Genomic DNA, 26179 nt, shown 5'->3' on the forward strand with positions numbered 1-26179 from the left:
GTTTTTGCCATGGTCTTTGCTGTGCCCAAGTCGCAAAACAACACCATGCGTAAGGAGTTGTGATAGATAGGATACAACGGTAATCGGAATATGCGATGATTCAGTGCTGCATAGTTTTTGCTGGCACTTGTTTGAGATGCCTTTGACACATGTAATGCAACCATCCATGACTTGCAAAAGACTGTCATGATATATTAAGTGTGTGCTGTATATAAAACATAATAGCAATGTGGATTTAATCTGTACGTGAATTCTGTATTTAAATCTGTTAAATTCTTCCTTTTCAGGATGTAGGTGTAAACAGCATATTCTAATAGAAGGCTTATGGGAAAACTTTGTGTTTAAAAACTTGTGCTCAAGCTAACGCACTTGGATTGTATCTGAACTGATGAAGCTGTTGAGCTTCATATTACTGCATCAGTAATACAGCTGTCCATACTCATCTGATTCTAGACCTGAAAAAGGAACAAGCAGGAGGTCTGGTCTGATAGACAGCTTGTAGCTTAGTGCCAGCTAACGCTTAACTGTCTGCTGGAAAGTACACTCAAATAATGCTTTTTTTAGAGCCTGCAGACACTCTCAGTAGATGTGCATTAACTCATTTAACATCAGCTATGTTCATTGGAAAATTGAAGTGTCGCCCTTTGCCGATATGTGCTAATATAAGCTACCTAATGTGTCACTGCTGCCTCTCGAGCTCAGTGGATCTATATTTGATCTGCAGTTTAGTGTAAGTCACAGTGATGTGAGACAGAGCGAGCTTCTCTGTTCCAGTGAGCCTTAGGTTATTAAAACCACATTGGCCTTATACTGGATGGTGAAATGAATGATGCACAGAGACTATGAGTGTGTATATGTGTCAAAAGTGAGTAGATGTTAGTGTGGATCTTCCCCAGACCAATCGCATGATAAAAGGTGTTTGTGGACAGTGTTGGTCTATCAGACTGATGCCCAGACTGGAGTCAGGAGTTTGCAAGTTCTTAACCGCTTCTTTCTCTGAACTTGGAGACGTCTGCGAGGATAGGTGTGGGCGCATGCAAGTACCTATTCCCCGGCTCCTGGCTGGCCAGATGCATGTGTCATCTCAGTGCAGCACTGCCCAGGCTCTACACCTCAGCAGAGGTTTTCAGGTGGTTATGGAGGCCATCAGGAGGTTGCCAAAGCCAAGCCCTGTACGAGAACTAAGGGATGATCTGTAAGTCTGGGAGTCGTGGCTGACTTTAAATTTGAGCCAGTGCTGCCCTCTGCTGAAAGGAATGCTCTTCTGTTAAACTCCAATATTGATGCTTTTTGTTACTTGAAGTCAAGCAAGCAACTGATTGCGAAAGCAAACTCTCCTGCTAAAAGATAGTGTGTGTACTGTTTGTATGGTGTAGTTGAAATCTATGCTTTCTCTAAACAATATCAACTTCCCTGTTTGTCAAACCCAGACCATGCATAGTTGGGTGGGTGAGGATTTGCCAGCTAGGACAACTACAGCTTCCTCAGGCCCCGGTGAAGGAAACTTGGAAGAGAAATGCAAACAGGTAGACTGAAAGCTGTGTGCACTAATCACACTAATCTTGTTTGCAGTCTCAACTCAACTGTCTCGCTGTGTGAAGAGACCTTGACTGGGAGCCTGAAAAAAGTGTGTCTGTCTGTGAAATAATTTTTTGGCTTTGGTGTGCATTTCTGTTAACTCTCGTGTTGTAGTCCCTCATCAGCACTTGGGTTATGAGGTCCTCTCCTTCTGTGGAGCTGCCAGTGTTGTGAGCCCATGGCCAAGAGAAGTTTGAGTAACTTGAAAACTGCTTTCATATAGCTCAGGCAACTGGCTGCTTATTCTGCTTGGTCTATTGGAGCAGCAACAGCTGCAATCATAAGGCAGGTGCTTGTATTAAGTTTAGGTCACTGACCACATTTTCTCTCTAAAATCAATGGATTTTTCCAGTTAGCCTTGATCATTTTGCTTAATGGGCTCAGACCGTTTCAAAGAGCCTTTATTATACTTCAGCCAAGTTGCAGAGGTTACTGATTTTGACAAATATGGCCAACACCCACTGTCTAGGTGAAAACAAAAAACCAAAAGATGCTGAAGCATTTGTGTCCCTTCAGCAGCTGACACTGTTGGACAGCATGAATTCATCTGACCTAAGTGTGAAACTTTGGGAGCTGCTATGGGCTCGTGGAACCTGATCCCTCGCTGCATTGTTATAAGGAAAATTAGGAAGTTACATAAGCCATCCTTTGCAAATGAGTCAAGAACCTGATGTGGAGCCAGACCCCCTCACCAGCATAGTCAGGCTCTGAAGTCACTGGAGTCACTCCAGCTCAAGCCAGCAGAGAACTGCTTCATTAAGATTAGATAATCTGTAGGGTCTACGTTATATGTCACTGAAAGGAGATGGATTAGTGTTCCGCACTAATGGTACAGGGACACAAAGGCAAGGGAAAATTCAGATATTGCTCTTTCTTCAAACTATATATCATCAAGCATGAGTGTTGCATGGAGAATGTTTGTACATTGTGTACAGAAATAAGTTTGTTATTGCTTGTTTTAAATTTATCTACTCTTTGAATAATCTAGTTAAATAAGGGCCAAGATTTTCAGAAATGACCTGAGATTATGAAAACATCCTCTGGTTTGTCACCAGCTGAAAATCCACAGGTTTAAAACTCTTAGAAACGTTATCTGTAAAATACATCCTTTGACTAGGTAAACGTATGCTAGGTAAGTGAAACTTAAAGGATTATCAAGTGTGTCTAGATCTAACTGTTAGAGAGGTGTAGAAATGCTGTTCCTGATGCTCTTCATTACTGAAATAAAATTAACTGTATTAGTCATAGAATCTTCATGGTTGGAAAGGACCTTTGAGATCATAGAGTCCAACCATACACACACACGCAAAAAAAAAAAAAAAAAACCCCGAAAAACCCGCCCAACCTACAATCTCTGCCATTAGAGCATGCCCTGAAATGCCAAATATAGTTGTTTCTTAAATAAACTTGCAAGTATTACAGGAGTGAAATTTAGAGCACGTTATAAATGTGATTTCAAGCTAGCATACACCTTCCAGCTTTTGAAGTCAGTGGTAACAGTGTTCTTGACTTTCTGGTAGCGGGGACCAGCACCTTTGTGTGTAAAATTTGAGTTAGGAAATCATGGCTGAACTTTCAAATAATGGCTTTTGCCTGAGATAAACCTAGAAGTGCAGTTGGATAGCGAAGGACTATTTAAAAAGAACACAGAAAAGGTTAACCCACGTATCTCCAGTGTTGCTTTTGAGAGCTTTACTGGAGCACCACTCCCAGACTGTAGTAGTACTTGGCTTTATTTCAGAAAGCACAGACTGTAGGTTCGCTTTCTTTCAGGCCACATAAGATTGTAAGCTTTGAGCAACTGTTCAGCAATTCATTCAAAGCGCAATGACCTATTTGCAGGCAACAGCAAAGCTACTGAAGGGCACCGGGTGCATAGAATAGTGGCAGGCACTCCTAGAAACAAGCTGTGTTTTGTGCAAAGAAGGAGGGCGGACGCAGGCCTATTTTCATTAAAGCCAAAATAAAAAAATGGAACAAAATTGAAGTGACTTCTGGGAGCTGAAATTTCCCTCAGATATTCCTGTAGCACGTCATCTGTGCTGTCACTGTTTGTGTGTCGGGGTTAAACTGTACCAATTAGAGAACTCTCTGCTTCAAAGTGAAGCCACAGAATCACAAAGTCCCTGGAGGAGCTCTGGTGAAGATTTCGCTCAGATCTGCGAGATGCATCTTAGACCTCGCTGGCATACAGGAAAGGTACCTCCAGAATGTCACATCGTAGAGTGTGTGCACTCGGGGGTGTGTTTGGCTCTATTTACCTGTGAGGTCTCCAAGGATGGACCTTATTTTTCTAACCCATCAACGAGAGGTATGTGAGACAAAGGGATCTGAAATCCTTTCCCGTCTCACTGTACCCTGGGCAGCTCCTGACTTACCAGTTGATATCTCCAGATACTCAAGTCGCTGAGCAATCTCTCAACCTGGGAACCTTGTTGATCAATTTTCCTGTTTGTTTTATCCCAATGAATATGAGATCTGCTTGTTCTGACGCAGAAGATCTGCATGTCCACTTCCTAACCATCCGGGATACGCATGCCATTCACGAGCGGGAGTGAACTTTGGCATGGCTTGTAACTTTGTATTCAGCTCAATGTGCTGATTGTTTTTTACGAGATCTCTTGTTTGCAGTAATATTTTTATTACAGAAAATACTATGCTGGTGAAAACTTAAAAGTTCTTGGATCAAAATGGACAGAAATACACATCCTTGTTGGATACCAGGCAGGCTTCATGGCAGAGTTGCCCAAAACGTCAGGTCAGAGGAGGGTAGAGTATGGAGTTAAGAAAGCCACAGGGACAGTTATCTCCCTGCTTCTTTCATCCTTAGATCTTTAGTGTGAAGTGAATAACGACATACTGTGTTTCTGTTGAAGTCAGTGAGAATTTTGTCAGGAAGTAGCATGATCCATCTGGAATGAGGAGTCTGAAGACCTGTTGCTCGCTGCAGTTGTTGGAAGGCTGTTGAGTGTTGTGTGCCTCAGTTTCTCTGTTGGCCGTATCCAAAGGATATTACTTACCCAACTTTCGTGGATGGAAAATGTTTTTATGTACAAAGCTGTGTTACTGCAAATTGGGGCTGAGGAGCAGAAGGAACAGCATAGCTTGAGTTGTGATTTGAACAATGCCACTGAAACAATGAGGTACTTTGATTCCCCTCCACTATGAAAGGGGTTTTGTGTACCCAAGTTCATCTGCTAAAGGATTCCACTTCACAGGGAACTGCAGAGACACTTAATTATTGCAACTTTACAAACACATTACTAAAAACTCCTTCTTTGAATTGATGAGAACAATGAATGTACAGTTATTACCACAACAGCAAGTTCTGCTTTTACCCTCTTTACAGTTCTTTTTCATTTTTAGGAAGTTTTAGAAAGTTCCCCAGAGAGTCAGACACAAGCGTCTGCTCTTCCTAAATTTGTAGGTGTTCCAAAATAAGAGCGTGTGCGGCTTTGCTTCTTACTTTGTGAGCCTAAGACACTGCTTTGTATCCAGACATGTGTTTGGGAGACTGGTGTGTCAATGGGTACACCCCCTTTGGAGAAGGTGGTGCTGCAGACCATCAAAGATCCTTCATCATTGCTTCAATTTCATTGTTCTTTTAATCAGGTTTTGTTTTTTTTTTATTGGTGTATATTTTCAAGGCAAAGATGGGGGGGGGGGGGGAAACAAAACCAGAACTGGTGCAATCCACATGGGTTTTATGCTGCTGGTGAAGTCCAGTTAGGAACATGTGATGTTAATTACTCTTGCAGATCTGCTCTCTGTGATTTATTCTGCTTCCATTCCCATTTAATTCCATTGTTGTTGTTCAGGTTACGCAGAGCTGTGTATCTGCTAATGGAGTTAGTGGAGATCCTGTTCTGGCAGCTAGTCTTCCAGGCAGATAGGGCAAACCCTGATCAGTGAAATTAATGGTAAAATTCTCGATTGTTTCAGTGGTACCCTGGTTTCACTTATTAAGCTAGGGAATTTGGTGGAGTTTAGCCTGTCCATGGATGAGGGAAAGGTGGTTCTCACCATTCCAGTAGATCTTCCCCTTGAGATGGAGTCTTCTGTTGCTGAAACAGCCTCAATGGTGAGACTTGCAAGGAGAGGTGTGAAAACAGAAACAGGGATTGTTGGTTTGCTGAAACAAACTTATTCAGATCCTTAGGAGCAGGAAAGGTTGGATGGGAGAGGGCTAGTCCCACTTGAACTTAAAACAGAAAGCATGGGAATGACAAATTGCAGTCCTAGATTCTTCATACTTACCTGAGCTTCTGGTTTTGTTTGTTTCCTGTAAATTTTTGCAGTAACTTCTTAAACTGAAAGATGGGCTGGACAGAATGATGGTAAGATTTTCTCACTAGCTATGAATAGCTCTACACTCCACACCTGAGAAGTTAATGATACAAATACAAAAGTGTATTGTAAGCTCTAAGAACTAAAACGTTAAGTATACCAGTTAGTAATTCCTTATGACACATCAGAAGGAATATGTCAAAAATCTGTCTAGTATGGGAGTCGTCTTTTTGAATGAGACACACATTGTTTACCATAAGGATTGTTACCAACAGAATGCATACCGTTTTCAAAGAATAAAAACTGATGGTCTTTCCTTTCTTCTTTTCAGGCAGCACAAATAGTCCTGATTTCTCTCTTTGAATTGAACACTCCTGAGTTTACCATGTTACTTGGTGCCTTGCCAAAAACATTCCAGGATGGTGCTACCAAGCTCCTGCACAACCACCTCAAGAACTCCAGTAACACCAGTGTGGTGAGAAGCCCTTGTCCTTGCAAACAGCAGAGCCCCAAAGACAGCAGCTCATTGATAAGCTATTGCAGATGTTGAGTAGTATGAATTATCTGTAACTGTTGTCTTGAAGCAATATGGCAACAGAGGCTTCTGTTTGATGCTGGTTTTATAGGGACCGTTAAAACAAAAAAAACCTCAGTTATTTTTAAATTTAATACAGTCATAACCAGTACAGATTTTAAAAAGAAAAAAAAATAATTACTGAGAAGCACATGAAAGTTGGTGGGGTTTGTGCTTTTAAGTTGGTGATGCTTTTGAAAATCCTGCCAGTATAACAACCTTTTGGCTAAAACGCAGATCCTGATACCACAGACTTTCTGGGCTTACCACTGCTATTGAAATCAGTTTAATAACAGATATATTGTGTATTAAGATGCTCGCAGGAGCTTTGATGTGACCTACAAGGTCTCCTCAGTCTGCACCTATTACCTTATGTATTGGTTTTACGGGAAGCTCTTGCATATTTTTATTTCTCTGAAGGAATATGTTAGTAGAGGATTTAGGTGTGCTTCCAAACTTCTTTCCCCCCCAGAGCAGCAAGGATTAGGGTATTTTTTTGCCTTTTTTATGTGGAAAACTTGTGAAGCTTGATGGACTTTGAACCCTCCTGTCTTTGCACTTCCGCTCCTTTGGACAAGCAGACCTTTGTGTAAGCTGGAACTGCAGCATTAGGCTTACAGGCGAACGGTCTGGATTCTCCAGTACTTTTGACTTGGTGTGAAGAGAGACAGAATTAGGAGCAATTTCTCCCCATTTTGCTGTGGTATAAATGATTGTGCAGGCCAGGGGAAAAATGATAAGTTTGCTTACTTATGCTTGTAACAAGCACAATCAGAATGCTTTAGACAATGAGGAAAATAGCTGCATAATTAAATTGCCAGGGTAAAGGTTTGCATACTTTGGAGCCTGGCAAATCGTGTCTGAGAAGCTGGGTAGCCTGGTGGGTTGACAAACCATTTCTCTGGCAATATTTGCAGGCTGTATGTGTTGTATAGCTAAAACTGCAGGTATTTGGATTGTGGAAAAGTACACGTGTGCTTTCTCTGTCTTCAGAGCAGTACCTTCAAGAACATATTAATGACTACATGAACCATGGCTGCTGATTTTTAGGTGAAGAGCCAGAACCAAAACTGCATGAAGCTTGTCTAGTGCAAACAAAGGCAATATTTGGACCTGTTGTTGTGTACTCCTGCCTGTGTATTGCAACACGTTGCTAATCCCTGTCTTCCTGCTTCTGTGCCAGGGTTCCCCCAGCAATACCCTTGGTCGGACTCCTTCCCGGCACTCCAGCAGCAGAACCAGCCCCTTAACTTCACCTACCAACTGTTCCCATGGTGGACTGTCTCCAAGGTAATGTGGCAGGCTAATTAAACCACTTGGAAAATATTAAAGGATTTCAATACTGAGTGTGCATTTGCAGAATATGACTCACTTTGAAAGCAAAATAAAGACCAAAAGTTTATAGATTGCTCCAAAGAAACAGGGTTTGAACATGATAATACATGGTTGGTGATTAACTTCATTGTTCCAGTCCATGTTATATGTGTAATCTTAATGTCTTTTCTTATAATATTCATTTTCTTTCATAACTAGGCCTTCTCCAGAATCACATTTGTGGGTTCAATAAAGGTAATATTAAACGTCAGCATTAGAAATGAGGTCTTGTTGAGGTTGCAAATATCACAAAGTATATGATGACTTTCAGGTCAAGGTTTTCAGACTGTGTGTATTTTCTAGGTGTGCCCTTGTGATCAGTAATTCATCTGACTGTAGCACAGTGCTTGTGCTGCTGAGAGAAGTTCTGAACCTCCTGTTCCCCTTTTACACTTTGTAAGGATGCAGAACAAGCAGAGGTGGTGACTCTTTCAATGCTGAATACCTCTCAAATAGCTCTCCTGGCTGCCCACCAGCAGAATAACGGCCTGATCCTTTCGGCAGCGGGTCTATTGCAGCCAGAAGCTGAAGCTGCAGTTGCAACCCTAGAATATGTTGGTCCGCTCCAAAACCTTTTATTGAGCAAACATGGACCCTTGGATATTGGGAATGTACATATTTCACACCATAAAAACTTAAAGCAGAGGATGTAGGAATTTAAGCAGTATGCTCTGGGACCATAGAAATATTGGAGGAAAGTATTAGGTTGTATTAGGAAAATATTAGACCTGGTCAAGCTTTGATTCGTGCTGGAAACGCTTAAAAGCTGCTGCACTTGTCTGCCTGCCCTCTCCATGGGAGGTCACTCCCCTTTGTCCTTGGAAGAGACAGAAGGAAACATGTTGGGTGATGACTGCCGTTCGTTGTCCAGTGTAGTAATTTACATGGAAATCTGTTGATCAGCCCTGTTGTGACTTGCTAAACCCTGTCTGGAGGAATGCTTAGACATGTGAGTTCTCATGCGTCAGGAAAAACACAGGCTTTTAGCCTTTAATGAGTAATTATTCTAATTCCAGCAGCACAGGAGGAGCGCATGGTGTTTCCTGAGAAAATTTTGGATATCTAAACAGATCTTTGTGACCCCTAAATCCACTGTAATCCAAAACTAGACTGAGAGGTTGCAAGGCAAGGTCAAGTGCCTAGTGTGAGGTTTTTTTCAACAAAGGTTTCATTAAGAAATTAAGTGGTAGAGTTTCAGGGGAACAGTTCCAAGTATGTTGCTTCCTTTTTGACTAGTTCGAGCATTGCTGCCCTGCTGATTTGTCACAGGAAATTATAAACTGAGATATGGCTCCCTGTGGTTACGTTGTGGCTTTGCTGGCCACGTTTGCATGTGGCGCTTATTTTTTTGAATCCATGACCTTTTATCATGCTTTTTGGGTTTTGCCATTGGGACATAACTGTGTTTTGCCACTTTGCTTGCTGCTTTTCGGTTTGTCTTTGCATTCTTCTCACCTTTTGATGTCAGGATGCACATATCAAAATATTGATCGAAGCATTCAGCGTACGCTTAATACTTTGTTGCTGCTGTTTTCTGGTATTTTGGGTTTAGGAACTGGAGGTTTTTTCCTGTATGGTATCTTCTCAAGGAATAGTTAGCGAGGGCATTTAATTCCAGAGCATTCTGCCATTAAGTTGTGAAGACCAAAACTGCCACTGATGCAGTGGGACAGGGATTTCCTTTAGAAAACAATCATTCCTGCAATTTTCTATGGAGTTCTTGGAGGTGTTGATCCAAAAACTTCGGTGTCTTTTTAAGAAGTGTGTCCTGTTTCCTCACTGGATTTAGCTATTCGAGAGTGATGTGTAAAAGTTACTATTCAATGATAGGTGAAGGTGGAAGCTGCTGTAAAAGCCCTTTAAAATACTCAGGGGAGAAGTTCTACTCTTTTTTTTTGTGAGTGACCTCTGAGCAGTAACAGTAGCTGCAGATTTTTACCGTTAGTAGAAAAGGTGGTGGCAAGTACTGCGAATCAGTGGCAGTAGTTTCTGATGCTGTGCTGGACTGCCTCCTCCTTGAAAATGTCCTGTGCAGCACAGTTTGAGCATGGTCCTGACTTGCAGAACACGGGAGAATTTAGCTTTGTTTCTGAAGAGTACATGTGGTCATCCTTCTCTCAGGAAAAAAAAGCTTTGGAAGATGTGCAGGGTACACTGCAATATTGCAGTTCTTGGCATAGATGCGTCTGTGTCATGTTTCCATTACAAATGCTTGTTGTTTGCCATTCATCAGTGGTGTAAAATGTCACTTTTCTCTCTACAGACTTAAAAAATGAGCACACCTGAGTCATTCTGATAGCAGTGTAAAAGGATAAAGATTCTCACAGTTTCTCTGTGTAGCCCTTCTCTGAAACTAGGCTTGGCTTTACATTTATATGGGACCCATTGCCAAAGAGTTGTACCGAGGTTGTGTACACCTAATGCTTCCTGGGCGCTCTGTGTGCGGGCCCTGCTTACCTTGTCCGTGCCTGTGTCTCGTACAGGCAGCCTGAGTGCAGTCAGTCCAAGGGTTATCTCCAGTTCTTAATGCCAGCTTTTATTTTGAAGATTATACTTTCCTTTGAATTTTGTCTTGATGCACAGATTGGAGGGGTCCATAGACTCGTTTATGTCTTTGGGGCTGGGAAATGTGTAGAAAGGATAGTTGGGTTCCTGTAGGAGTATACAAATGTTGATAAGCGTAGCTGCTCTCCCATATTACTAATGGTTTGTGGACAATATCCTCAGAATTAATCAGGAAGACTTCATAAAGTATGTATGTATGCCATTGCCCTTGGGTCACATTACTTCTCCCATATTATTGCCATCACAGATGAATTCCGGGTGACTGTTTTTTAAATTATTTTTGTGTGTGTACTTGTGTATACATGTATTTGAGGTCTCTGGTTAGATTTTTGAATGTTTTGAACTGGACTTTGCAAACAGCTAATTTGCCTATCCAGATGATAACGTCTCCTTAATTATCCCTTGCTGTTAGTGTCTTCAGAGGGGTAGAGGGCAGAATCTTTCCTTCCACTTTCATTTGCTCCATCCAGTTCTGCTTCATGATCGCTAGAACACATCCACTGCATCTGTGGGTTACTTCTGCATTTGTACCTGCCTTTTTTTTGTCTTGACAGTTTTAGTTTTTGGGGAGAGGAGTTATAGAGGAAATGGCTGTTTTTTGAAGAAAAGTAGGGGAAGGCACTTGGGAAGACTGAAAATAATAGGAAAAAACCCAGACTTCTGACTGAGAGGAAAGACCGTTTCCTGGGCAATGCTCAGATGAGTGGCTTGAGTTCGTGTTGGACAGAGAAAACTTTCTGACACTTAGTAAATGGTGTAGCATGACAAAAAGGAAGATACTAAGTTGTGAAGTCTTCCAGTGAAGAATACTGTTCTGAACGGCAAATGAACTTCTGTCAACTCAGATGTTATGTTCAGGTTGTGAATTTTAACCTAGAGTTCTGTTGGAATATTTGAAGGAGTATCAAACGAATAGGTTTGCCCTACTGTTTCTGCCTTTATTAGTAGCTTAGAAGTCTGTGTGTAGTTCCAATTATGAAAAAACCCCACGAAATTTAGTCTTTCAAAGATCCCTAGAGGAAATGCATAAAAATAAAAGGCTAACAATTTTATTTGGCTATATAAGTTTATGTACTTGTTTTTTCACTGACAATAGAAAATGCCATTAAAAATAAAATTTGACAGTTCCATTATTAAGCTGAGCAAGGCAGGGCAGGGAAAAAGAATTAAAATAAGCCACCCACTGTATGCAATAAGGACAAGCCTGCATTTGGTGGCCTCGTGGCAGGTAGGTGAGACCTGAGCTGTGAGACTTACCAGCAGCCCGGTTGTCTGGTGTATTTCTGTCATAGTTGCATGTAATAGCTATGGGTTTTGATTGCTGGTTAACGAGTGAATTTCTTGACACCACTCTTCAGAGGGGTTTTTAACTGGCTTTGCTGCTGTTTCCACTGGAGCAATTCTTGACTTGTTTGCCGCATCTGATCTTGCAATATCTTTCACTTGCATATATGCAAATGTGACTTAACTTAAACTTAATAGAAACAAATTGGTGTCCTGAATACTCCACCAGCTCGAGCATCTATGTAACCATTTAGAAGATAATTTTGAAAAATCCATGTACCATAAAGGGAACTGGACAAAAGCAAAGGTTAGACAAATTGTCACAGGGATGGGATGCCTTGACCCAAAGGCACAGGATCAAACAGCGACCAGAAGGGGCTTGTGGAAGCTTGATGAGAGATCTGAATCAACTTAGAGGCTGGTTTCATCCAGTCGTTCCAGGTTTGTCTGCTGAGACCTGGGCCATGTCCCCAGTTTACGTGATGCATTTACACGCTAGGTTGGCTTTCACTTGCTACATATTTGGGATTAGTTTGAATCTGGTGAAATACAATCAGATTGTAAGCCCTGCAAAGGTTTGCTGATTGTGTAGGGCCTGATTGCAGGCTCTTATAGAGGCACCAGGAGCCAAACTTGAGAAGCTACCTCTGGGTGTCTGATTAAAAAAAAATCAACTCCAACTTTCCTTTCTTCCAGGGAAATCCTGTTGCTTGCAAATACCTGCTTAGAGTTTGAATACAGATGCGTGGTCAGGGATTGTTCACTTAAAGCATTTTAAGAGTCATTTATAGAGGCTGTATCCATTTGTAAAATTTACTGGTTAGTACAAGCAGGGACTATTTTCCTGTGAACCATATCATTATGTTAGGAATAAAAGTGGAAATGAATAATAAAGGCCAAACTAATGACTTATGGGACTCAATGGAGTATTCTTGTTTAATTTCGTTTCTATTAATTTTTTTCTCTCTCTCTCCAAGGCAGCATGACAGCACTAAACCACTCAGATTATAGTTTCTTTATTTTTTTTTTCTCCTCCCTCTCCTTTCTCTGTTTTTTCTCTCTTTCGTTTCTTCTCTGATCACGGCAGTCGGTTCTGGGGTTGGAGTGCAGATGGGCTGTCGAAGCACCCCCCTCCCCTTTCTCAGCCTAACTCCATCCCCACTGCTCCTTCCCACAAGACTTTCAGACGCTCTTACTCTCCCAGGTAACAAGCTACCTGTTAAAACCAACTTGTCTGAGGTGTCACAGTATTATTTACCTTTCACACCGTGGGATTCGTTCAAATGTGGGAAACGATTTGCAGAGGCTTTGGTTGGAAAAGAGATGACGATAGCTTTCAGAGAACGGTGGCAGGCAGCCGCCCCTTCATTGCTTGGGGAAGATGCGGCATGCAAGCGGGGAGAAAAAAAACAGAAGTGGATTTTTCCAGAATCTTCCTCCCTGCCAAGTTCCTGAAATGGGTGTACGTTTCACAGTTGGTTTCCAACGCAGAACGCAGTTGCTGAGCACTTTCTGCAGGCACTGGTTGCGTTACGATAGCATGGGTGAGGTCTTTCAGCTTGGCTACACTGTGCCAGCGGCACACGAGTACGTTCAAAGAGGTGAATACAGCTCAGTACTGATTTCACATCTGCGGTAGCGAATATCCATAGGACAACGAGGATGACGCTTGCGTGTACGATTTTACCAACTGCCTGCACAGTGTGATAGTGGAACATCTTGGAAATTCGTAGTATTGAAATTAAAATTGTCCTTACCCACAAGATTCAGAGGTTATTGATCACTAATGCTGACATCTCTTCTTCCTCCAGTGCCCTCACGTTTTGTTCCAGTCTGCATACAGATCTTTAATCAATATACTGGACAAAAGCTGTATACTGGTTTTAATCAAAAAAACCCTTCTGGATACAAATTTAATTTGTCAGATCCCTATGCTAAATCCCTTGGATGCTTTTTTAAGTTTATACCGTGACAACAGCCTTTCTGTAGATGTCGTTTCTCCTGACTTAAATATACCTATTACCCAAAGAAGGACTATATATAGGCTTTCTTTCAAGCAAGAAATTCCTAATGAAGAACCGTTGAAAGAAAAGCAAACAAATTATTCTTTGAGGGCTTAAAATCTGGGAATCTGTGATGTCTGAGAGAGAAAATTGAATCCTGTGGTCTGTACCTCTGTGAGTACCTGCAGAATTAAAAGTTTAAATCAATGTTTTGACTCTTCTAGGACACTTAGATATCTGTGGAAGAGATCTGGGTTGATTTTTGGAGTTAAAGTTGAGAATTTTTTCCTCCTTTCATTGTCTGACACCAAGGCTTGGAATCATTTGACTTACATTCCAGCCCAGAGCCTGAAAGTGCAAGGAAGTGGGCTACTGTGTACTGCTTGAGGATGCTAAACTGTTGATTACTTACACGTAGTTTGGATAGGAAACTGAATAGTAGTTTATGGAAGTAAAGCGTATTTCATGTCAGACTGGAAAACTGCCAAATTGTACGTTGACAAACCTGTAGAGAGCTGCATTGTTTTAGTGCAGCAGAAGATGGAAAATAATGTTGTGACATCCCTGATGAATACTGCTCATCTCTACTCACTTCTTATTCATCCTGTGACTTTCCTCTAGTTTTCTCCGTGGGTCATTTTTATTATTTTTTTTTTCCCTGAAAGGTGGGTGTAGTTCCATTTTATTTTTTTATTCCCCCCATTGTGTTGTCTGTGAAGTGTTCCAGCACACATACTGTCAATAGATGTGTGTGTACACATGTCGAGTTTTTGTCCATGTAGAGCACAGCCATAATGTGACCTCCTATGCAGGCTTATTCTTGACATATGAAATCACTGGATTCTTGAGATTTTTATTAAAATGTGGTTTTGTGCTTTGAAGAATGCATCAGATTTAGAAATTGCCTTAGTCTTTTAGCATTGCAGAGTCTGCGCTTTGATCTCATCTTTGATAGCAGTGTAGGGCAAAATTCACCCCTGAGGAAAGATGCGATGATTGTAGCAGAAGATTTAGTGTCAGTATATCTGTGATTATTTCTCTTTTTGTGTGACCTTTGGTAAGTCGTGTCATCTCTTGGTGTGGGTACACGGGTACAGTCACATGTACGCCTTCCTGAATAGCGGTTTCAGTGCTTACTTAAACATTGCATGAAAAGCCCCTTAAGATCTATGAATTAAATGTGCTTGAGCTCAAAATTAATATTTTTGAGATCATATGAAAGAAAGATTGTCCTATCCTGGCCTGATACATATGAAGAATCTAAGAACTGCCTTTACTTTTGTCTGGAAAGCCATCACAGTGCATTAGTGTTATTCATCTGTTTAAAAGCCCTGAATACTTTGACTTCTGTAGGTTTATAAACAGCTTTTGTTTTGGGGTCTTGGTCTGTTCTTTAAGTGGTTTCTCTTTCTTCCTGGCCAGACGGACACTGTTTAAAGTTGGGGAGTTGGTCTTTGGTTTCTTTGCCAGAATACACGGTGCTGATGCTTGTGTGTGCGTTGCTTGGGAGCCAGGGATTATGGCTATTTTCAGTGTGTTAATCCCAAAGGAATCGGGCAGCACCAATCTTATCCTCTGTCTGAAGTTCCCGAGTTTCTTCTAGAAAAAAAAAAAGTAGCGTTTCTAGATATTTAACATCCTGCTTCTAGTTCTATTGAAAATAATGCTGTGCACCCAGGATTCGGAAGGGGTTTTATGTTGTTGGTGGTTTCCCCCCCCACCTCCCAGGGAATCTTTCTTTTGTGGAAAAGGAAGAGTTCTTTGTTCAGCCGTCCTCATCTAAGCCCATCCTGTCACCCTTCCCTTACTGTTAAGAAATAGTAACTCACCCATGTAGGGAGCCACCTCTTGCCGTTTATTGACAAACAACTTGATGTAAATGTCTTGCATTCTTTTGGTTTATTTGCTTCTGGCTCTACTAAGGCCCCAGACTCCCCCAGAGAAATAGTTCTCAGTTACTAGGTCTGTTCATTAAATCTCTCTTGGAAAACTGATTGTCACGCAAACTCAACTTCTCCTAGGTAGAGCATAGCCCTGCCAATAATGCCTTTTCATTTTCTCTAAGCTTGTAGGAGCTTCTCTTCCTAGCCACACCTTTTCCTGTCAGCTGCCCTTGCATGCCAGATATTATTTCATGGAACTTAATTTTGGATAACTCTCCAAGGAATCCCCAAACTTGCATGGCTTTATGCTGCTGAGGAACTGCTGAGAACAGACAGGCTGCAAGAAAGCATCAGATTTGAGCGAGAGAATTCCCAAACTTAAGCTCAATACTGACATGCATCTTTTATCAAGGCATCGTGCAAGTGGTTTTGGTTTTATTATTCTATAAATGAAAATGGGACATGTTAGACTAAGGCTTATGTCAAGATACATTTTTCTTTACATTATATCTGTCACATTTGAATCCATTGATAGAATTTATTTGATATATTATGAAACTTAAATGTCATTGGTTTCATTTCCACCAGCCATCACAACCTTTTTAGTTCTCATAGTGATTGGTTTTATTTATTTTCCTTTCTGAATAACACCTTTACCATGCTGGGGATAGGTCTTTTGGTTTACAGAAGCTAGCACACTCACTCCTATGGAATATAACAAACAGTGGACCTGATTTACGCTCACTTATAGCGATGTAATGCCACTGACTTCAGTGGAGCTTCTGCTAGATTTAGCCATGTTTGAGGGGAGACTCAGACCTGAAGTCTGCTTTGATTCCATCCATGTTTTGTTACAAGGCGCTGTTAGAAAGGGTCCACCAAATCATCTGTCTCCAACTTGGCATTGTTTTTGTTAACAGTCAAAAGCGACTTCCAATTTCATATGTAACATTTCATATACGTTTGGTCTTTAGTATGCTGGATTATGACACGGAGAACCTAAATTCTGATGAAATCTACAGCTCTCTTCGTGGAGTCACAGAAGCGATTGAAAAATTTAGTTTCCGTAGTCAAGAGGACCTGAATGAGCCAATCAAACGTGATGGAAAGAAAGACTGTGACATTGTAAGTATTCCATTGATTAACGTCCCCAGATAAGTGAAATTTTAAAACGTTGTGTTCAAACCTGGCTTTGGATTGTTAGTGTACAAAACCCAGTTATTCTTGCTGTATTCTTGCAAATGTCTTCAGCTTACTGGTTGCTGACTTCTTATAACTAAGCTATGGGGTCCCACTAATGTAGTCCCTTGCTCCCTTTGAACTCTAGTTGCCTGTGAAAAGTGTTCATTGGGTTTCTGAGGGAGTCTCAGGCGTGAAGGAAACGGTGCTAGTGTTCCTCAGGGTCAGTATGGCCCACTCATGGCTTTTTCATGGAGTGTGTGTAGTCAGGTCTCTAATGGGAAATGTTAGTTCCTAAAATTCATGGGTGGTTTCCCTCACAGGCTCATTACTTCCTATATAGGACGGACCCATAATCACTTTGAGGGCACAACTCATGTGGTACCTTATGCCATATGAATAGTTACAGAATTATCTACCATGTGAGATGCCATTTGTTTTAAATTCGTGGATTGCAAAATTTACAGGAATCTTAGACTACGATCCTTATGAGTACCTTCCAACTTGAGATATTCTATGACAGTTTTGCTTCCCATCTGGACAAGCAAGTTTAGGTTAGTAGATTAAGTTAGCCTTCAAAGCTAAAAATTCTTGGTCCAAGATTTTTCTTCGTTCATTTCACGTTAGCTTGTTTAGCATCACCCAGTCCCCTCTATCAGTGGGTTGTGAAGTTTAATGAGAAGGATGTTGCTTTTGCTTCCTTTCCCTTTCTTAGCAAACTGGTCCTGTTCCCGAGCTTACGATCTTTGCCAGCTTGTGCAGTTTTAGCAATGTTAACTTAGATTTTGAAACGTTAGCATAGCTTTTTGCCCTATGGTCATGAGGTATTTTTGGAACAGTTGTGGTTATGTAAAAGAAGAGTTGGTAGTAAGTTTTACTTAAGCATTATGTACGTGTAAACGGTTCCAAGCATCTTCATATTGGTGGATGAAGTCCAAAAAAGCTACTGCTTCCATAATTTGAGTAGTCTCATGTATTTTCTGTCTGTTTAATCCCCCAGGTGTCTCGAGATGGTGGCCTCGCTGTGCCTACCGGCGATGTCCGTGGAAGCAGTGACATTGTGGAAGGCGGAAGGATGGCTCTAGATAACAAAACCTCCCTACTTAACACCCAGCCTCCCCGCGCCTTTTCAGGGCCACGTGCTCGAGAATATAACCCTTATCCTTATGTCGACACAATTAACACTTACGACAAGACTGCCCTGAAGGAAGCAGTGTTCGATGATGACATGGATCAGCTTCGGGATGGTTTGTATCAGCATATGTCCTAAAACTGGAGGCAGCTTGCTCTGTTCCTGGAATATTTGTGTATGGGTAGTGCTCTCAGATATGGGCCTGCCCGTGCTTATGTGGTATATTGCTTTGTAGCTGAGTCGGGGCTTGGTATGAAAATACTCTTGTGTTCTCATGTGCCAGTAGAACCTGATCTGTGGCTATTGAGAAACTGTTGTACTGCAGTTTTAATTTTTCTTCGTCTAGAGTTTCCCTCAAGCTAGTTCCTTAAGCATCTAAATGCGTCTGTAGGGACACTATTTTGGGGACCTTCCACCTAAACATGAGGAGGAACTTCTTTACTTTGAGGGTGGCAGAGCACTGGAACAGGCTGCCCGGAGAGGTGGTGGAGTCTCCAACTCTGGAGACATTCAAAACCCACCTGGACGCATTCCTGTGCAACCTGCTCTAGGTGACCCTGCTCTGGCAGGGGGGTTGGACTAGATGATCTCCAGAGGTCCCTTCCAACCCTATGATTCTATGAGTCTACTCTTTGACTGAAACATCTCACTCAATAGCTTGTTGTTACTGTTTCCCTTCATTTAAGTGATGCTGCACCTTAGCTTTATTCTTGTGCAGTGCACTGATGAGTCACTGTACTTTGATCTAAAGGTCATACATGTGATCGTTGGTTTTGGGTGTGTGTGTCTGGGAAAAAACTGGCAGTTCTCATCTTGTAGCAGTAATTGGAACTGGATGAAATTCAGTCGGCATCTCTTCCTGGTTCGCTAGAAGCCATGTGCAGATTCATGAGCTGTGTTATGAACTCAGGTGCAATTGTGGGTTAGTTGGATTCTCTTGCCTGCTTGACTGAGGCCACCTGGGATTTGATGTATTTTTTTGGGGGGGGCTTTGTTATGCGCACTTTGTTCTGTAGAGGGTTAGTAATCTTGGGATCTTTGATCTCTTTTCTCATTTCCCCAAATGATTTGCTGCCATTTGTCCTAGAAGTACCCATTGACCATTCAGATTTGGTGGCTGATCTTCTCAAAGAGCTCTCCAACCACAACGAGCGGGTGGAGGAGCGGAAAGGAGCTCTCCTGGAACTGCTAAAGATCACAAGGGAAGATAATCTCGGAGTTTGGGAGGAACATTTCAAAACCATTCTGCTCTTGCTGCTGGAAACGCTTGGAGACAAAGACGTGAGATGTGGATTTTTGTTGTAACTCCCCTGTACATTGCTTCATCTAGGGTGATAGTTCCTCCACGCTAGTTTCAATGAAACCTGCTGCGTTTGTGCAGCACCTCATCAGTGATGCTGCACTGCTTGTTTTTTCTTTTGAAGGTTGGCGACTCTGCTTTTGTTTTTAGTGTGCTTAATGATGAATTTTAAGCTATTCTGAAGTGTTCCAGCTTTTTCCCCTTCCCTCTGGACTGTTAGTAATAAATAACCAGGAAGTTGAACTAGAATCAGAAGAGAAGTTATCTTCTGATCTTGTACAAAAACTACTGAGACTTCAAAAGTTGTTCTCTTCCAAATTAGGACGAAGTTACAAGCTCGCTCTAGATCATACCCATTCCCCAAAAAAAGGAGAATAAAGGAGAATAGCTTAACTTTATTTTTTTTTTTGCTTTGTGTGGTTTAAAGATCCAGGCTATTAGATCTCATGGGATGGGTCTCTGTCTCTTGCAAAAATGTCATCAAGAACAAACTGCTTTTATAGGGAATCTTGTTTTGAAGCATTAAAAAAAAAAAAAGCTGCATTATTATCACAGCTTTATATTTGATAGCTGATCAAAGTGGTAATTTACAGGCTAGACTTTTACTTTTTCCACTTGGGGCTATTTGTTCAGCTTGCAGCACAATGATACTTGGTAAAGGCTGAGCACCCTGCTGCGCCCTCACGTCAGAGCCATGCTCCATCTGAATGTTACAATATTGAGGCTTCAGAGCGCTGAAGCACTCGCAGTTCTTTTTGTTTCATCAGATTCAACATCCGTTGTATTTCTTATACTCCTTGTAAAGTATATGGCAGGCTCTCCAAAATTTTAGTTCAGAAGCAGTGTAGGTGGCTGACGCTTTCTCAGTCATTTGTAGTATAAGCATGAGCTGCTCTAGTCCTACGTGTTAGTCATAGCATCATCACACATGCATCGGAAGATGTGGTGCCTTTAGCTAAATAGATGTGAATTGTGATAGTGCATGACCTTTGCAGATGAATAGCAAAGGACCTGCTTTTAAAGGCTGACTATAGAGTAAAGTAAGTATTCCTCTGCTGAAATGACAGAATCTATTTGGAGTGGCTACAGGCCAAAAACTTAATATAGCAGTTATGAAATTGAAGCAGGTGTTATAAATCCCTTCTGCTAATGATCTTTTGATATAAAGGATTAACACATAGGTCAGTGTTGACTACAATGACTGACTGTTCTTGAAAGTAATTTCCATAGGAGTTACAGGAAGAGAGTCGACTTTACTGCATTAGAATATGAGAAACAGCTTTGTTGCATGGATGGAACACAGTTTGATATCCACAAAGCTAAGCAAAAGAGGAGGGGCAAAACAAATACGATCTGAGCTTCTTTGTAGATTCATGTAATGCAGACGTGCTGCTTTAGGTACAAGTTTGTACTTCATTGCCAAAAGAGTACGGAATTTAACAAAGTGGAGTCATTCTGAGTCTTTCTTGTATCTGTGACAGCAGTCATTTTATGTGAATTTTTGTGCAAAAGCAAGTGAGGAGACCAATTCTGAATTGTAGTTATATTAATTACATCCTCACTCCGCTGGACCTGGTAGAGCGATATAGAATTTCTGGTGGCGTCCATAGGGAGCCATGAGAACTTACTTCAAACTACAGTTTTGAGAAGTGACTTTTTCTAATGTGGATTTCTCTTGACACAGCATTCAATAAGAGCCCTGGCGCTGCGAGTCCTGAGAGAGATCTTACGGAACCAGCCGGCAAGGTTTAGGAACTACGCGGAGTTGACCATCATGAAAACACTGGAAGCACATAAAGATTCCCACAAAGAGGTGAGCGAGCCTTTCAGTGTTGCTGCTGGGAAAGCAATATGGAACTGCTGAACTGTGGGATTTGACAGGCAAACACATTTGACTCATCTTGACAGTGGAACAAACTGATATAAATCCTGTTTTCATACTGGGAGACTTAATATGCTGAAGTGGGGAGGAAAAGTTGAGGCTGACAGAGCTGCTTAAGTGGATTTGGAGCTATCTGGAATTGTAGGCCACTCTTTAGAAACTTTCCAGGATTTCCTTGCTCATTCTGGGAGAGGTTGAGACCTTGTAGTAGAAAAGCACGTGTTAAATAATTTTTTGGAGCACACTGAGGGCACTGCGCTCCCTCTGTCTGTATGGGTAAGGATAGGAAACATACTGGAGAACACAAAGCCCAGGTGCAAGCAGAATTGTGTGTGAAAACTGAATGGTGAAATCGGGCCATGCTGGAAAACTGGGAACTGGTGACTAACAGGAGAAAATAGACAAAGCCATGCTGCTGAAAAGAAGCTGGGGCAGAGGAAGAAGCAAAGGGAAGAGTGAATTGCATATTTTTTTTTTTGGTGAGAGAACTCATACGTAAGACAGAAAGTATTCTTCTGGAGTAAAACAAAAATAAAGGGACACGACGATAACATTTGAAGTAGATGAATTCAAATTACGTTTAAAGTCAGTCTTTGCAGATTGACTTCCAAGCTGGATCTTTTAATTTACGTTGTGCATGTTGCAAGTTTGAACTAAAGCTTGGAAGGTGCCACATGAATTTCTCTATATGTCCATGACGACTTTGTAACCAAAGTCCTTGCTTTGAAATCTAAGACACTTATTCTTCTCTGTAACAGGCTTGTCCTGAACTAGCAATTTTAGGCATCTCTGTCTGGAGAGCTTTGGCCATGAAAAAGATCATTGTATAGATCAGACTGCTCCAGAGCATTGCGTAACTTGCACAAGGTTATGTTAGCTGTGCGTAGCAGAAACTGTACTGTTTAAAACCCAAAACAACAAAACAAAACAAAAATTGCCCTCAGGGAAAGAACCTAACAGGCTGGATTTCTCTAAAATGCAAAAGTAGAAAATGTTTAATCCTTTAGTGAATGGGGACTGCCGTACTCTGCCTGCCTTCCTCTCCTTGATTTAGAGCCTTTGCACTCCTGTCATTTTCAGTTCAGAGTAATAAGAAGCAGTTGTAAATTGATTTCCTGATAAAGCAGTCAGACAAAACATTGTGTTCTGAAGGAGTGCCTTTTATTGGCAGGTTTTCCCAGTTGCATACTTTTCAGCTCACCTTGACTCGGTGTCCTTTATATTTTTTTTTCCTGAGAGTCCTCCAAAACTGCCATTTCTAGCAGACCTTTCCAGATTGTCTCTGGCTTTGTTTTTAATGTCCCTCAGAACTCGCTGTCCTCATGGGACTGGTGGGTTTTATAGAAATCAAGCACAATGTTGAAAACATGACACTTCATGCCTCTGTATTCTCCACGCTGTGTTCTTCATGCTTGTGGTATGGAAAGGTTCTTCAGGATTTGCATGAGGTGCCTCCTGAGGAAAAGCAGAGAAGAATAAGTCTTTGCTACAGAGAAACCAAAGCTCGATCCAGCAAGGAAGAGATGTGAGTTCTGGCACTTCTTTATAGAAGAATAATTCAGAGCTGTATTGCTATCAGCAAGTAGCTGCTGTGCTGTACAGAGTGTGCCTTTGATTTACAATGCATTTGCATAGCATCTTCATAATTAAAAAAACACATCTGCAACTGCTGCGTGAGACCTTTGGGTGACAGTTGTCACAGCAGGACACTGCAGGTATATTCCTATTTTGCTATTTGTTGCTAAACAGTTGTGTGTGCACTGTGGTATTAAGTACTGGCACAGGTGCTGGATTTTTCATTCTGTGTATGTTTTTTCTAATCCCTGTGTAAATGAGGCTCTCAGAACCACGATGCAGCCCATGAAAGGCATCATCTGGCTTTCAGTAGTTTGAGAATATCAGCACTCATGAAGTTAAGAAAAGTTTTCCAACCTGCACTTGGGTCTCTACATGTACTAGGCTAAAGATATGTCTGGGAATATGCTTTAGGTGTTTTTACCTGTAGCTGGGGCTTGCTGATTCAGTTAAGTCTGGGAAAAATTAACTGAGAGTCCATTTGGGTGTGACTCAGTTGGTCAAACTCATAGCTCCCAGCCAGAAGGTCACTAATTCCCATCCCAGGGTGGCCCTTCTGCTCGCTGTCACTGCTGACTTTGCAATGCTGCTCTCTCCAGGAGGGGTGGAGGAGCTGCCCTTTGCTTGATCCCACTGAACTGGGAGATTAAGTGAAGATTCACCAGTTTGTGATTGAAGGGCACTTTCAAAGAACAGCTGAAGGCGGGAAGGGAAGAGCTCAGTGGTCTGTTCTACAGTTTTCTTTTTCACTAAATCAGAGCAGAATTAAGGGCAGTGGTGTACTGTCCTTAGCCTGCGTAAAATAAAATTTTCCTCTCTACTGTAAAAACTACTTTGAGGAAAGCTGCTATATAATTTGGTTTGGAAAGTGTTAATCCTTGTGCCAGTGATGCCCTGATAGGATGTCACTCCAGGGTTTATTATGTTTCTGGGCTGCTTCTGCCCTGTAGTGGAAGACAGGAATGATCCTGGCTTTATAGTTTGACGTCCTTTGGCATGTAACAGGCTGCGTAAGTCAGCGGAAAAATGACAGTTTTGACCAAGCTGTATCTGTTTCGATCTTTCTTACCTGATATTCCCCTTCAGGGCTACTAATTGCCCAAGTTACTGCTCCTGTTTTCTGTTATGTCTGGTCCGTGGAGAATCGGTTTAAAGTGACCAAGCAAAGAGAAGAGAGTTTGAAGAGAGAACCCTTAATCTCAGGTACCGCCTCCAAGAAGTCATTCTACTAGGAGGCAGTTCTTTGGAAATCAAGAAGGTGGTTCCTTTGTCTTCCTAAATTCCAATTATTGCTGCTGTTCAGCATGGCCAGGAGGGATCAACTAACAAGTTATAACTAACATATTCACCACCCAGCAAATACCATCCCCTCCTCCATTTGAGTGCTGATATCTAGTTAAAGATTGTCTGAAGCAAAAGGGCCTGTGGTTTTATTCCAGATCATGTAATTCAAAGCATCAAAACAATGTTAGTGTGGTTGGATATCTTGGGATGCTTGGATAATTGGCCGTGTCCAAGCTGAAGTCTTTAAACAGTTCAATCTTTGCTGTGGCTAGAACTCTTTTGCCTTCTGTTGCTGAAGGCGAGGTCTAGGATCAGCAGAGCAGCACAAGGTAAGAGCTCCACTTCTCTTCCCAGGGACACAGGAGAGAGAAACTTGGTGCATGGAGTTGGATGCCGAGTCGTGCCTTGTGAGTGCAAATACAGGAGATTGGCAAAGCACAGACCTCAGTGGAAGTTCAAAATTAATGTTGCCCTAGGCTACAGACTAGAAGACTCTGGGTTGGGATCCATGTTCAGTTTGCATTTTTTAACTTCACCCTGCTTTTATACTGTTTTTAGTATAACAGTCTATTCAGTGCTGTTGATTTAATGGGGTGATGTGAAGAGTCAAGCCTGCTTCAGTCATAACTGTAAATATTTATGGGGGTTGACATGTAAATGCCTTTCACTTACTTCTGGAGCATTAGAATGTAATTGAAGTTGTGGACGGTATTAAATCTTGTTGATTTTTATCACTCTTTGTTTAGAGTTGTTTGGAAGAGAACCATCTTTCTGTTGCCAATTAGTTAATATTAACTCATTTGTTCCAGTGTAGTTACTCACCCATAACTAAGGAGAGATGCTGCCTGCTGACCCAATACCATTGATATGACATTGCTTCAGATTCATACCAGCAAAATGAGCATAAGTTCTTCTTATTGAGTATATTAAAACAGAAATAGTTCATTATCTTGGGAAATGGTTACAAACTGAAAATCATAGGATAGCTAATTCCCTGCTGCTCTGTTTTTCTCTGCAACTAAGCCTATAGACCCAGCTGATGCGTATTTTCTATGTGTAAGGAAAGGATATTGTGATATATCTTAGATGTCTAATTTTGGTCTTTTATTATCGAGAAGGTCCATAAGCATAATCTAAAAGAGGGTGAAAAAGAAGAAAACACAGCTATCCATTAACTGTAGATAACTGTTACTCTCTTGCTGAGGTGCTTTTAGACTGGCCTCTGACACTTATAAGATGATTTGCAGCTGTCCTCTGGTGGTGGTGTGATCTATGTAGGTTTCTGCAAAATATAGCAGAAAAGCGCTAAATGATCACAGTCTTTAAGGTTAATTGATATATAGTCCATGCTGGAAGCTGCCAAGTGCCGCAGCTTGGCAATTGTTGATGTTTCATAGTATACGTTTATGTGCTTTTTCTAATTCCCAACACTCTTCAGATACTGCACAGGAGAGGCAGTCTATTCTACTTCATCTCCTCTGAATCCCTTATAAAAATCACATTGTTTTTTCATCTGCTTAGCACTCCCCATTGCTGAGTCCACTTCCTGCTTTGAAACCAAGTTCTTAATTGTTTGTTCCTCTCTGGATCAGACTGTAAAGCCTTCAGGGATGGGAGTTTGCCTGGCTAGGTATTGGTAAGCCTCCATCCCCTCCAGCTTAGATCATGCAGGCTTTAAGTAACCACCTCTAGATGGCAAAAATTGGCTCAAAAACATAGCTGTGTGCCTTGTAAGCCTGAAAGCAAAACCTTGTTGTTCTGCTTAATGAACTTCTCCGGCAGTCCGTGTGTTTCACAATAGCGTACAAAGCCTCTAAGTTTTCAGCGGGGTTTTACCCACACTGCTTCATGCTCTATGAATTTCTGCAGAGACGGTGCAGCTAGCCATCGTGGCAGAGTAGTCCAGCTTAGTCCTACATACAGCTGGTATCCAGGTGTACAGGTGCTGCTCTGCTGAGATCCCAGCACGTTACACTGATGCCCTGCATGGCCGTGAACCTGCCATGTTCTGCCTTTGGCGAGTCAGGACTTACGTTTTTATTTGCCAGTAGTTTGTGTCACTTCAAAGCAGAAAGGAAACCATCAGAACCCTTTAGAAAGCTGCTGCATATTGACAAAGAGCAGATTACCACAGACAAGCTGCTTGCTGCAGCCACCAGGCAGCAAGCGACATCCACAATACACTGAGAGGAATAGCTGAGCAGAAGAAATTATGCGGAAGAGATGGAGTCTTGCTTCTGGCTGTCTTAAGTGAACAGGATCCCATGGCTGCAGTGCAT

At 41.6% G+C, this 26179-nt stretch overlaps 1 protein-coding gene across 11 annotated transcripts in view; it reads left to right on the forward strand.

Annotated features, from left to right (window-relative positions):
* The window catches only part of CLASP1 (cytoplasmic linker associated protein 1), a 184794-nt gene that overhangs the window by 144184 nt on the left and 14431 nt on the right, over window positions 1–26179 (forward strand). For 5 of the 11 annotated variants that reach the window (XM_054209897.1, XM_054209900.1, XM_054209906.1 and 2 more), the window contains 7 exons: window positions 1431–1526; window positions 6197–6340; window positions 7623–7729; window positions 16523–16673; window positions 17728–17974; window positions 18947–19140; window positions 20844–20972. In XM_054209897.1, the coding sequence (XP_054065872.1) occupies window positions 1431–1526; window positions 6197–6340; window positions 7623–7729; window positions 16523–16673; window positions 17728–17974; window positions 18947–19140; window positions 20844–20972 (1068 nt within the window). The remainder of the gene's footprint in view (window positions 1–1430; window positions 1527–6196; window positions 6341–7622; window positions 7730–16522; window positions 16674–17727; window positions 17975–18946; window positions 19141–20843; window positions 20973–26179) is intronic. The other 6 variants (XM_054209909.1, XM_054209901.1, XM_054209904.1 and 3 more) reach the window with 3 other exon arrangements.

Source organism: Rissa tridactyla, chromosome 7, assembly GCF_028500815.1.
Source record: "Rissa tridactyla isolate bRisTri1 chromosome 7, bRisTri1.patW.cur.20221130, whole genome shotgun sequence".
Taxonomy (NCBI): Eukaryota; Metazoa; Chordata; class Aves; order Charadriiformes; family Laridae; genus Rissa; species Rissa tridactyla.